Source organism: Macrobrachium nipponense, chromosome 41, assembly GCF_015104395.2.
Source record: "Macrobrachium nipponense isolate FS-2020 chromosome 41, ASM1510439v2, whole genome shotgun sequence".
NCBI lineage: Eukaryota > Metazoa > Arthropoda > Malacostraca > Decapoda > Palaemonidae > Macrobrachium > Macrobrachium nipponense.
Genome location: NC_061102.1, coordinates 17,720,762 through 17,735,360, shown reverse-complemented (window position 1 = coordinate 17,735,360; position 14,599 = coordinate 17,720,762). Strand labels below are relative to the sequence as shown.

General features: G+C 35.5%; 1 protein-coding gene across 8 annotated transcripts in view; it reads right to left on the bottom strand.

The window, feature by feature from the left end:
- Positions 1-8,550: 8,550 nt before the first annotated feature.
- Positions 8,551-14,599, bottom strand: part of LOC135212547 (high affinity cGMP-specific 3',5'-cyclic phosphodiesterase 9A-like) — a 640,308-nt gene continuing 634,259 nt past the window's right edge. For all 8 annotated transcript variants that reach the window (XM_064246080.1, XM_064246078.1, XM_064246079.1 and 5 more), the window contains 3 exons: positions 14,235-14,324; positions 13,398-13,559; positions 8,551-12,124 (listed from right to left, as the gene is read on the bottom strand). In XM_064246080.1, coding sequence (XP_064102150.1) covers positions 10,796-12,124; positions 13,398-13,559; positions 14,235-14,324 — 1,581 coding nt within the window. In that variant the 3' untranslated portion in view covers positions 8,551-10,795. The remainder of the gene's footprint in view (positions 12,125-13,397; positions 13,560-14,234; positions 14,325-14,599) is intronic.

Sequence of the window (14,599 nt, the reverse complement as noted above, 5' to 3'; positions counted from 1 at the left end):
TTTGTTAAAATGCTAGTCCCAAGAAAAATGTGGATAATCATCATTGGTTAAAAACTATGACGTTAGGGTGACGTCTTCCTATGTTTTTAACGTACAAACGAACAAACGAGAGTTCAGTCTGAAGAGGAATTTGAGAGTTATGAAGTCGAGGGACTTAGTTTTTTTCAGGTGGGTCAAATTTAATTTTCATTTTTAAACCACTTCTAGATCCAGCGCCGCTTAGATTTATATATCAAACGAAACCTTGGACTTCCCTCTTTTTAGTGAAAGTACTTAAATTTGATAACTTGCTGGCGGAGCTATTGTATAGAATTACCGTTCTGGCATTGTTGCTACCTAGATTTTGAGGCAGATGCTTGTTTGGGCACCTTGTAACCTCTCTTCCAACCCACTTATGACACACAGTCGTTGAAATTTCTCTCTCATAAGGGTGAAAATTCTCTCGTTTTTGGGCGGCATTTCTCTTTTTTATGGCGTTGGAATTGCGTGCAGGCACTAGACGGTAAGAAAATGCAATGCATCGCAAAGCGTTGCCCACAGATTTCACTTTGACCACAAAACCAGACGACCGACGCTCCGTTAGGAATTGTTACCTATACCCGAAAAGTCAAAATTTGCCAATACAAAATATTATATATATAATATATATATATATATATATATATATATATATATATATATATATGATAAACTGGTTGGCATGATATATCTGTGATAAGACTATGATGATATCAAAATATCATGACATACTAGATATGTATTTACTCTGATTTTGTTTTCTTTAGAGAACGCACCAGCTCTTATCGTAGAAAATGGATACTTTTAGTAGGATACTAAAGTAAATTTCGCACTTCCTACCAACAGGAATTTACAAATCATACAGGCATTGCGCCACAATTTGTCGTTCATTGTCGCTCACAGTGCGACATCGAGATATATAGATAGGTATCTAATGATTTTGTTTTAGAGAAATAGTAAGTTTTTTTTTTTTTTTTAATCGTAGTTAATGTGTATTTTCGTAGGAAAGTAAAGTATATTTCTCACTTACACCTAAAGTCACACAGAAATTGAAACAATTTTTCGCTCATTGCCGCTCACAGGCCGGTAAATACACTGACCAAAAGTAAAAAAAGACCCAAAAAATTTTGCGAGTTAATACTTCAGATGTTTATTTAGACAGTCCAAATCCGTCGATAACAAAATCAACGATGACTCAAAAATCGGCGGTGGGTGCGCTACTTCAGGTAACAAATGCAAGGTGAATATCTGAATATCCTGTATTATCGAAAATAATTTAGTTTAACCCATCGGCTACACTAAATCAAGCTTTTAGTTCAAGCTATTAGAGTAAAATAAAATTAAACCTAAATGGCACCAATATTCAAGGTGCCCTCTTTTTGAATTACCGCTATATGAGCAAGTTCTTCCCTAACAATGTAAGCTATTAAAATCACAGAAATATTACGAGATTCAATTGATTCATTTCCGTCATCCCAGATGGGGGACTATTTAACTTGCCCTCGACTACTAAGTCTTAATGAAGGGGTGTAATTAATTTCAACAAATACCTTTCATTACCTTTGCACAACAGGCCTGAAGGATTTTATTAGGCCTTGCAATGTCAGTAAGTAGCGTAGTTAAAGTGTATATTTCAGCTATATTTAGGTTACGGTATACTTTCTGTAACTAAAACCAAAACGATGAACTTCAAGATTAAAAGACCAGTCATGGAATACATTATAGTTTTGGAGGCAATCTCAAAATTGTAACAATAGTTTCACAAAATAATTCTAGTCGCTACTAACCAAACTTTATCGTAACCGCATATCGGTGAAAATGCTTTCTTTTTCCATGGTAGCTTCCAATTTTCCATGGTAGCTTCCAATTCTGCAGGCCTACGTGGATTAAAAGTTCATGTAAGTTGTTTAAAGCATCGTAATTTACACACACACACACGTATAATTATATATATATATATATATATATATATATATATATATATATATATGTGTGTGTGTGTGTGTGTGTGTGTATGTGTGTGTGTGTGTGTGTGTGTGTGTGTATGTATAACGTAAACTCAAGCAGTGGGATTCCTTTCGATCCAATACTTACTTTGGTCAGTGTCTCAAAATAATAATGTCACTATAGTTACTTACCTTATCCATACCAATGAGAACTGATAAGTTAAAATCAGCTTTATTAATTTGTCACGAGTACCTATAGTATATACCGCACCACAATACCGTATATATTAGGTGGTTTTGGTGAAAGCAAACTTAACTATTCGAGAATCTGGCATCAATTTGGCCAATACAAAAGGAAATGCAATATGAAAACCAAATACCTTCGATACCCATAAACAATGAAGTGTTTCCAAGTACTAGAGGTATAACTCTCTATCCACTCCAACTGAAACTTGCATCAGCTGCATAACATTACAATCTACTTTTCGTTTTTTCATACACCATAATAACCGCATTTTGCAATTGCACAAAGTAGCGCCAGGCCACTTCAAAATCTGGGGATCATGAACTATAGACAAATTACTTTCCTCAAAGCTTTACGGCAGAAGCCTTTATCACCTGCTAATCTTGGCAGACTAATCCACTTTAACATCATATATTACTACATAATAAACCTTACCTGCAAAAGATGATGGTGGAACACTCTTCAAATGCAAAGTTTACAAGAACGATAATGATCGAACAACCAGTGGAGTTATACCGAAGTTCCTTCACCAGTCCTCACCCAGTTCTGTAGTCCTGGTTTAGTTGTAGTCGTCTGTGTACAATGTAATTTCTTTTTAAGGACAAAAAAGACGTATATTGGTGAAGCGAAAGCTACGGAAGGCCTGGATGAACTGAATAGTTCAGAGAAGGCCACATAACAACAAAAGAGAAAACTTTTCAGTGTCAAAATAAATTCTGTAATATTTAGAACATCAAGTTTCTTGTATTGTCTCTTAAATGTTCATAGACTTACTGGAATCATCACAGTTTTATATGAAGTCTATTTTCTGAAAATATGTCTGGTCTTTCACAGAGAGTAACTATAAAAGCTTCATGGCACTGTGACAGTGGCAGATAAAAGTTAATATGCCACTTCTCTTTCTTTATGTGTGTATTTAATCCTATATCCCGCTAGATTTGTAACACTTCACCAAAGACTAGACTTTTGCTTGCACTTCATATTACTGGTAGACAGGATGGTACTCACACAAATTGTTATTGCCTTATATTGCAGTTGTCAGCTGGTCAGAGTTTGGAAAAGTGTACAAACTATAACCTCCCTTGGTAAGGTACAGCTCCCCTGCATTGTAGATGACTATTCATTCAAAGGCTAAAATACCTACCCGCAAAAGAGGTACAACTGTGGACGTCTAACATGACCAGAAGAGAATTCCAATATGTTTGCCAAAAGCTACAGTGACCATACTCTAACTGTTTTGACTTATCTCTGATAGACCCCATCATCCATGGCAAGTACTAATTTTCATAGATCTTGCGTAGCTGTGCGCATCAAAGGCCACAGTATGATTGTCATTTGTTTGGAAGGGGGGCAATAACCATAAGCAGCAGTAATCATTGGGGGCCATCAGTTTATTATTAGGATTATGATGTGCTGCTGTTTTAATTCATTGTTTTTACCCTTGACAGTATACTACTGTCATCTTGACCTTTGTGCACCTCTGCAACTGAAAAGGTCTATTTCATAGGCTGAGGAAAACTTCTATATATTTGGCAAAATATAACTTATTAAACACAATTGTGCATTGCAACTTTCAGTAGTCTAACATCATGAACGGTTTATGGAAAAAGTCACAATTCCTCCAAAACTTAGATATATATTAATTTAAAATTGAATGTAGAATGATCAAAATTGCCTGTGCAATTTACAAATGTTTTTAATTTATTATGACTAAAAACGTACTGTCACTCATTGAGATCAAGTTTAATGCCAATTTACTTGGAAAGAAATCTTCCAAAGAACAGATTGCCCATATATGAAAAAGTAATCAAAACCTAAAAAAATTATTTTAAAATTCCTAATATAATCAATGTAGCCCAAAGTCAGGGTCATTGAAATTATTGATATTTCATTCCTGTCTAAAAGGAAAATGTTAGGTAGCCATTAACACTACATGTGCCATTGGATCACTGGGTCTCAAGCAGTTAGCAGCCTCAATCTTTAAGAGGGCAAATAATTATCTGTGAGATATTTGTGGCGTGTATAAAAAATTATTTTATTTGAGAAAATTAAATTTATAAGTGGGATGGATCTGGTAACTAAACACAAGAGAATTTAGTTCAGAGGCACACTACGCTGCTGATGTTCTGAAGGTGAAAAGTGCCTGAAAGAAACGGGAGCTCCAGAGAAAAGATGTGTTAAAGAACCCATGGATCCAAGAATAACATGGGGTCAGGGACTACACAGGAACCAATTACATATTGGAAAAATGCAGAAATGGGAGGCAGTGCCCAAACATAAACCTCTTGAAAAGAAGCCAAGATGAATATCTAACGAGCTCATCCAGATCTACTATTGAAAGAAAAGGAATGGAGAGGAAAGACCTTACAAGTTCTCATGGTGGAAGGAGAGTAGTTTTGTACTTGTGCTAGAGATTACTATGGTGGCATCAAAAGTGATCAAACAAGGTGAGGTATAAAGCAATAATGATTTGACTGAGCATCCCAAAAATCAAAGGTCCCAAAAGTGCACAGCTGACGTAAAGAGGGCTGAGGCATAGCATCCTACCAAGGCTGTTATTGGCAATAGGGACGAGGTTGTTGGGAGGATGGAAGAAAACAAAACCACATTAGAGATGGGTGGGTAACTAATGCTGTGCTCTCGCTGCACCACCTCTGCCAATACTGACCAAGCCTAGTTTATGAAAGGATATGACTAGGCTACTGCATTCTTGCTGCACCTACTGTTATTGCAGTTGCTTTAACTCTTATTGCACTCTTGCTACAAATCTACGATTATACTATGAAAACGTTCCCCCTAAAAAGGGAGGTTTTAACGTATCATTGGTAATGACGTTGTTGGAGTCAAGATACAAAAGGAAGATACAAGAAATCTAACTTTTTCATGAAAATGGAAAGAGAATAATTTGGGGTGAACCAAGAAGCATTTAATTTTTGCAGTAGTCGATTATAGCTTACTGTCAAGGAAATCATTACTGATGCTTAACATTCTACACATAAATTCTGATATATATTCTGCAAGTTAACTGTGTGACGGGATTAGCACGTCCTGCATCACTGGGCTAAGTTAAATTAACAGGTATGTACATAATGGAACAAATACAAGAACAAAATAAAAAATTGAATTTTTTTTTATCATACAACAGAAATAGTATGTTTTATTGCAAACCCACACTCATATACAGCCCACATCAAATCTTGGAGAGAAGACAACAAATGATCCTTTAGCCTAGGCATGTAGCTGTTGACTGGAGCAGCTGCAACCTCCACTGGCAACTCGGCCAATGAAGGAGTATGGTCACTACCTGTTTGCTTTACCATGATCTCACCTAAAGGACTTTTCTTTGACCACTTCCAACAGAGATGATGACACCAATGATCCTGCCACCCGTCAAGAGACCGAGGCTAAAGTTTAGGATGCTTATGAAATGGGAACTTAACCAGGAGCTCCTTCTCTTGCAGGAAAGCATCAACTTGGTACATGACCAACCTAGGCACATCTCAAATGTGAAGTCAGGCCAGCAGACCTGACTCCACATGCCTATTACAAAATATGTGAGGTTCCCTGTCTAGATTTGCCATAATACACATGGCGGGGATTGCTTAGTAATCCCTTGCAAGTTTGCCGAGGCATCTTAAAGCTAGACAAAAGGTGAAATACAAAACAACACAGCTGTACAAATGCAGTACTAACATTGCTAGCAAAGCAAAGATAGCAAGCTAACAGATAGTTATTAATGAATACAAGGGCTAAATTATTAATACATACTGGGCATCTACACATACAAAACAATTACGTAAAACAAAACCTCATAACTAAAGCAAACAAATTTAATTACTATTACATAAAAGGAATGAAGCATGAAAAGATAAGAAAGAGCTTGACTTACAACTTGGGAGTTAATATTGTAAAGAAAAAAACCGTTCCTACATAAAAATACGCAAAAATCCAGAAGTTAACTAATGCAGAAGGAAACTAAGTACAAAACCATCATGTGGCTAACTACTTGTTACCTAATTAAGTCAAATCACAAAACTGATTTACCATAAGTAGTTAGAGCAACCAAATATAAGCAGGGTGAAAAACAAGACTTACTACTCAAAGACACTAAACAAGATAACTAACACAACTACTTACATACAAAGATCTGAAAGTATGACAAAACTGAACAAATACTAGCTCAAAAAAATATAGCACTTAGCAACACCAATCAATGCAAAATAGCAGTACCTCAAAAACATACAAATGCTGTTACAAATAAACCTTAGTATGTACTGGCTAAGCAAAAGCAGTGATCATTAAATGAAAAAGCAAAAATAAAAAAAATACTTACAATAACTTTCTTCACTATCTGCAATCTACTTTGCAGGAAACTCATCTACTGGTAAAACTGAAATCTACCAGGAAAACCAGAAGGTTCACAAAATTTTTCATCACAAGCAAAATAAGGAGATGAAGGGGTGCAGTGACTAGAATGGTTTGAATGACTGAAAGATTGTATGAAATAGGCAATCCTGAAAATCAGTCTGAAAAGTCTGAATCCTGAAAATGAGTCTGAAAAGTCTGGCAATTTCAGAGGTCTGTAAACAAACAAGTGTGATTTACCAAGGGATGAGGTAAAACTGATCCTATCTCTGATGACTCAGTTGAATTCTCTACCTTCTCCATAAGCAGAAAATTGCTCCAGAGATACAGCAATTAATACACAGCAACAATCTCAGGACCCAACCTGTATCTTACTTTCCTCTGTTGCAGATCTTCATAGTCTTGGTAATTCTGTTCTCACTTAACACTTCTCAGTACCAAGGATTAACCAAGAAATGTTAATTACATGGAGAAACAAACTAAGAAATGTGACTATGCAATGAGGATTAAATTACAAAGGATACCATTTGAAATGGGGATAGGAAGTCAAGAAGGTGACTCAAGGCTGAGTAGGATTACAGGTAAATTCTTTGGCAGCCTGACTATCCACTGTAATTACTATATCAAATTTATGTCCCTATTTTCGAGCCAAAAAATATGATTACGACATGTAACATGCCAAAATCAGGAAGGTTGAAATTTTCAAGAAACTTATTATGTTAAAAAGTAATTAGACTGTATGGGTATAAATAATTGTATGCATGCAAGTTCAATTCAGAACCAACCTGGATCTCTGTTCCAGCTGGGGATCATTTGCTTCTTGGAAACAGTTAACACACACAATGTGCCTAGGTGAGCTGGGGCTTATGAAGATTAGTGCTAATGGCTTGAATGATACCAGAGGTCCAACAGGAACTTATGGCATGATAACCACATACTACTACAATACAGACTCAAGCTGTCAAGATACAATAGGGTAGTTTCTGTGGTGACTGGCTACTGCCTTTATCAAACATAATAACTTAGATATGATGGAGACACGAGAAAAATGGTTGGGAGGGCTTCCAGCCACCCAAAGAGGAGACAGTTGACTGTAACTCTGTTCAGTAATTGAGAGTCAACTGATTTGTTACAGAAATATAGTTTTGGATTCCACAGAAATACAAAATGATAAATAGTATCAAGAGAACCTGCAAACAGAAAGCTATCCTGCTAAACCAAGAGAAGTATGGCTACATAGAAGCCTAATTAAACTAAAAAGAGGGACTCCTCTTAGAGACCAGTATAGTATAGAACAGGAATAGAAGGGAAAAGAGGGACATTCACAGTATAATGTATTTCATGACCGTGAAATGGGGATAAGCATCATAGTTGGGTCTGTGGTGAGACAAACAAATAATGTTTAGATAATATCCAAACAAATAATGTATAGATAATATCAAGTAAGAACAATCATTAATCAACAAAGAGGTTAATACATTTACATGGAGCAATTCAGTATGTAAATCGAAACCAATTGTATACAATCCTTCAAGGTAGTATTACTGCCTCATATAATTATAAGCATTAACCTCACCAATACTGTGACGAGAGTGAAAACTGAAGACCAAAAGGAACAGATGAAAAGAAAAAGGCTAAATGTAATGCAGCTGGGGCTGAAAGGACATTTCAAAGAACCTTCAATAATATCTACAGTGCTCTACTGTATACACACTGTAAATAGGCCCCATTTGCAGAGAGCTGTTCAGAAAAATGGGTGCAATGTGTTACCTCCTGAGGTAGGGCACTAGGGGTTTTTCATGAAAACTCCCTATTGGGAAAGTATATATACATAACAGTATGACAAATGAAATGAAATGAAGTATTGTAGAACATTACAAAATATCATAGGGCAACTGGAGAAATAATGCACATTCCATACTAAATGTACAAGAGCATCGTTTACATTACCATTACCAGGAAAGTTAAGACAACTGATAAGAAAACATAAATTATATATTCTTTACACAGCTGTACAATATATAAGGGTACATTTTAGTCATAGAAAATAGTGAGACTTAATTTCTTGCCAATTTTTTTTTCTAGCTAAGGACTTGCTATTTCATTGTTTTTGCCTTTTATCACAGTCTTAACATTTTTAGCACAACCTTTTGAAACCAATGTATAATTTGAACTGCAACTCATATTGACAATACATTCCACGTTGGTGTGAACTTACAAATGCAGTATTTATAGGCAGCTCTGTGGCGTGTTATTTTAAGTTATGTCAGTTTCAGGCAGCAATAGTGTACAAATTCGAGCTATGATTAGCAAAGGCCTTAGCTAGTTCGCTTACAAGTCAAGGGCTCAGTATATTCATTGTATTATGATAGGACACCACAGGAGACTTACTCAACATTTCTACATTCTGAAATGGTTTCTGCTATTTTGCAGCATAGCTAGAAGGAATTGTGTACATTCTCTTCATGACACATAAGAACTTCTTTAAAGCAAACATTCATCTCTGCAACAAAATGCTATCCTTCAACAGAACATTAATTAAATTACTACAAATAACAGTTCAGTAACTATCTTGAGTATTCTTATATACTATACACTTACACATATAGATAAACTTTCAGTGATGGCAATTTCAATCCAAAACATAAAAAGGAACAGTCTATACAACCTAGAATGTGACTAGTATATTAGTCATACATTAAGTTAAAACAACCATTACTCTTTAAAGGGAAAACAGTAGAATTTTTTTTTTATGCTTGGAAATCACAGTTTGCTTTTTTATGCTATGAGTGAATGCTGTGGCCGAGCAAGGATCATTGAGCAAGTGCATGTGTACTCTGTTCTACATAGCATATGCATGGAAATTACAGCTTGTAATTTTTACAGCTCGTATGCTTAAATATTCGTTTGTCTGTGTGTAATATGGCCATCTTCCAATTGCTTTACAAAACATTACTTTGAATCTTCATCTTTAGGATGCAAAGCAACTATATTTTCAAAAACAGTATATACTGAAGCAGAAGTTATCATAAGGGATCAGTCTTAAGCATTCTGGCACAACATATTAACTGTACTAATTTTAAAGGTTTGGTAGTGACATTCAGCTTACAGTATGTTGGTACAGTATTAGGTATTAATTTCCGCCCAACGCAATTGTTTTTTTTTTCTTATGTCGTGACAACATCCTGTACAGCTTATTACATTTTCTAATTTCATACCAGCAAAGCATCTACGTAACAGGTAACACTAAATCCTGTGGTGGTTTCCATTCACAACACAAGACAAGAAAGTCAGCCTCATTTAATCTTTGGTACAGAAAATAAAGTATTGTAAAACAAGATTTATCTGGGTTATTTACATTTTGCTTTGATAAAAATATCATCTTCAAATTTCAATATGAATGATAACATGCTGGAAAAAATCTAGGTTTACTAACACATAGGTCCTGATTCCAGAGGATTCTTTATGAAGGTACTTACAAAAACCCTCCTACTCTAGTATCATATCCACATATACAACGTACAATGCATCCAAAAGTTTTGGAAAAATACTGATAAATATTAGGTAGTTATGATACTTTTTTGGCACATTCATAGGTAAACGTAGGTCCTAGCTACAGTAAAATGGCATGGTCTCATTTATGGGAGTCATGGCTGTATGCTTTACACTTGTTTCTCACAATTAATAGCCAGACAGATTGACTGCACAGACCATCAGCTTTTGTTGACAAGTTTTAACTAAAAAATAAAAACCTTTATTTTTTCTATATCTTGGAATACATTTGATAGTCATGATTTACTAAGAGTGCATTCTGAAAATACAGCAACAATACTTTGTACATACTTGATGTATACTCATCCAAATAATACATCAACTACAGCAAGGCTGTACCTTTAAAATGCAACATAAATTCCTGAGGTATGAGTGGCAAAATCAGCTCCTACAGAGTAAGATGTCTCACATATGAGCTTGAATGGCCAATCTTCTCAGTAAATATTACCGAGGCAATTAATATCAATATATATCTTCCAAGGATCTGAATGCATATTTAAGTACTTTTTCTCAAAAAATGTTTCACTGTGGAAGACTCACTCAACCATAAACATAAGAGGTCTTGATATGTACTATGATACAACTTCCCAGTGGCAACACAAAAATAAAAAAAGAAAAGAAAATGTAGTACTTAAATAAACTTTCAAATGCATGAACAAGTTACTACACGTCATAACTTATCTTCACTTGTACCTTGGGAGTCACTATTTTTGTGCTTCAGTCCGTCATCTTTAGCAGGAGATTTTTTTCTGAACGAAAATGATTTGAAAATGAGAGACCTTGCTGATTCATTTTTCTTTTTAATGATTTTAGGAGATTCAAGGTAAACTAAAGGCTTAAAGCCTTTCGTTCTGTTGAGCATGGGTTGTTGGTTTTGTTTCGTGGAACTATCTGGCTTTGCCTCTACGCTGTCCGTAAGAAGGTCATCCTGAGAACCAGATGGAGTGTTTTCTGGAGTGGTTATGTCTCCTCGGCCCGATTTTCTTGAGCGACCATTTTTTCGTGGAAGAACGTCTAGCGAGAGACTGAACCCTTTGTGCTTGAGGATTGAGTTAGAGGAAGATAATGCACTTTTTTCAGACAGCGTAGGTGATGGCTGAGCATCAGAGCACATGAACTGCTTTCTCTTTGGTTCCAAGAGTTCGAAAGAGGTAGAAGTTTTGATTTCCAGTGGAGAGATTATGTCACTTGTAGCAGCACCTCTGCATTTTCCCTTGGGTGATTGTTTTTCACCAACACTCAACATGTTTTCTTCACTTTGTGGTTTCTGAGTACTGATTCCAAAACTAATTCTAGGCCTTGATAAATGAAACGTTCTATTAGAACGACCCTTATCAGGTTCTGACTTACTTCTACTTCGTTTGAGCACCCCCTGAATAGTCCCTTGCTTATACCTTGTGCTTCCTTTCCCAAAAGGTGCAGAGCCATTTGCGCTTTTATCCCTGTCACTGGAAGATAAGCGCTCTGAGAATGTCTTTAGGCGTGACAAAAGAGAAGATTCTTTTTCACTTTTCCCAGAATTCTCCTCATCTGCTTCTGCCTCCACATGTGGAAGAAGACGATCCTCGAGAGATTTGGGGGAAACAGTTCGTTCACAACTTGACCTCCCTCCCACACTATTTCGACGTTCTGCACTGTTTCTTCTTGACTGTGATTTATGGACATCAGTGGCGATTTTAAAGCGGGAAGTCCTTTCACTCACTTCAACTTCTGTCTCTGTCAAATCAACATCTTCCAGATCCATTTCTCCACAGTCTATTGTACTGGAACGATAGAATGATCCGCGAGAAGATGCTCGACTTTTCAAGCTCAGAGAACTCTCCGTTTTTTGTATGATTCTTTTAGAATTTTCCACAGATAACTGACTAGTAGGTCTCTCTGGTTGCTCTTCCTCTTCTATTACTTCAGGTATTTCTATTTCATCTGAAGCCTTTTTTGTAGCTTCGTTGAGTCTGCGGTAATGGTCCAAGGCAAACTTCACAGGCTGAATAATCAGTTCCTATAAATAAACCAAAAATACAATCAAATACAGATACACAATACAGATTCAATCTGCAACCCTTTTTTTATTTCATAAAATTAAGATAAGAATGAAAAAAGTGTTTTCAAGATTATTTCTTGGTTACTTTTACTTTCATTCCATAGTCAGCATTCTTATTCATATGCAGCATTTCATGACTGACATTATAATCTAAAAATATTTCTGATATTCTAAATGACTCTTTCCCATTGTATCCACTCAGAGGAAACTCGATTAGTTTAATGTAAGACAGACTACACACCATTTTATTCATGTAAAAGAGGGGTTAGAGTGGAAGTATGTTAACCTATATGTATTATTTATCAAGCAGTTGCCCAGATCACTAGGTAAAAAAATCTTAAGAAAGGGATCAAGGCTTACCAATGGTTTAAATCTTTATCTAAATTCGTTGACGTAACGTGATATTTTAAAATCCTAAGGAAATGTGTCTGAGACTTGAATTTACATTATAAAAATGAAATATTTTACTGGGTTTCTTGGCATTGGGGATGAGATGGATAATTAGAGTGTAAACTGTCTTCATTGTATTGTAAATGGACTTCATCGTCTGACCAAGTGCGGTAAAAAAAACCATTCTGTGTTTGTCTTTGAAACAAGTTTAAACTTACCGACCAAAATCAAAGATAAATTTTACTACTTTCCATATCCTGGATATTTTACCCCAAGTGTACATTTACTGACCTAATGAAATGAGAGAATAATTTAAAAAGAAACGACTACAATCCACAAATCCAATCAGCAAACAAGAATTTAAATATCTGTATTGCTTTTAAGGAAAGCTCAGCTAATTGTAACTCCTTCTGCAATATCATTAAGTCAAACCTCGTGCTTGAATGCGGTTTGTTCTTACACAACATGTAAACATATCTTTATCAGCTTAAGCTACAAAAATAGCATAAATAATTGTCCTATCATTACCCTCTTTCTAAGTACTGCATCTGGCCTACTACTAATACTACCGCTGCTACCGTTAACACTATATATCAAAACTACAACCTCTGCTTCAACCACTACACTCCACTAAGTACTTGTTCTTCCCTTGATGTAAAAGTTCTTTGTTACTTGGCAGTCTACATATACTGAATGTATTTACACTTAGCATAAAATCATATAATCATAAAAACTAAAGACAGAAATATCAATATCATGCTATGATCAATTGTCATATTCATAAATCAACTCCAAATCTGATGAAAAAGATTTGAACAACTTGTGATAACTACTAGCTTACCTCTAACTCTGGCAAGACTTTTCCAAGTGCTTCAAAGAGAGGCAACAGGACAAAACCAATGAAGGAGCACTGCGACGAAGGTTTCGTCACCTTCTCTCGATCCATGAAAGGTGACACTGGAAGTCCCTCAAGCTTCTCCAAGTCACTCTGGTTGAAGAATTCCTGAAAATAAGAGGCTACTGTGGAAAGATTCTTAGGCCATTTTTTGAGAGGCGGGGGGTGATGCCAACACAAAGACCACTTGCCAAACCAACAAAAGTCTATCAAAGAATGTATAAGTGTTAAAGAAACCTTGCTACTTCATGCACAACAGCCTCTTCCAATAAACTAACTATGAACTATAGAGTACACATTAACATATGATCAAACTATGTTGCCATTTTCTAACATTGAGGATATAAATATCTTGTGTGCCACTTTTCAGTCAAGACATCATTTCTGCTGCTAGCCTTCTTTCCTACTGTTCTAATACATGGAATTTATTCAGATTATGTAACAACAATTAATAAATTATTATGTGCCTCATCTATGAAATAATTACAAAATATATCCACAGCATTAAAACACTCGACGAATTCATTACCTAATGATCATTGCAATGCAATTAAACTTAACGCACTCAATAGAAAATCCCTAGAACAGTGAACAACTCCAATGGCAATATCCAAGACGAGTTGTTCTTTGGTTAATATTGGACTGGAAAAGTATAAAAGAAATGTCTCTTAAAAATATCATTACATCTATAAATAAAAAAAGGATATCATATATAATCTGACTCATCATTACAGAGATAACGAGGTCTAGAGAGTCAACACACAATTTCAACCATAGGATTACCTGCATGAGACATTCCAGCCAAGGTTCAGCAATATCTAGGGGTCGAGCCTCATTGCTTATATCAGCCACCTTTATCAGAACCATAGACAACTGGAAATAGACAAAACCTTAAGTTGTTTGAATTATGTAATTTAACACAATATAAGCACAGCCTGTCTGTGTCCTAATTTTAAAAGGTTACCACTTGATAAGTGATGCAGAATTGACAATGAAGTTTTAAATTATCAGTCAAATTCATTATTGTGTTGACTAAAATGTTGATGATATATTATTTAGCATGTCTTCGAAGCGTGTCTTCACATACCATAACTAAGTGACATATTTCATAATCAGAACAAGCTAACATTAAATAGATTTTTTAATAG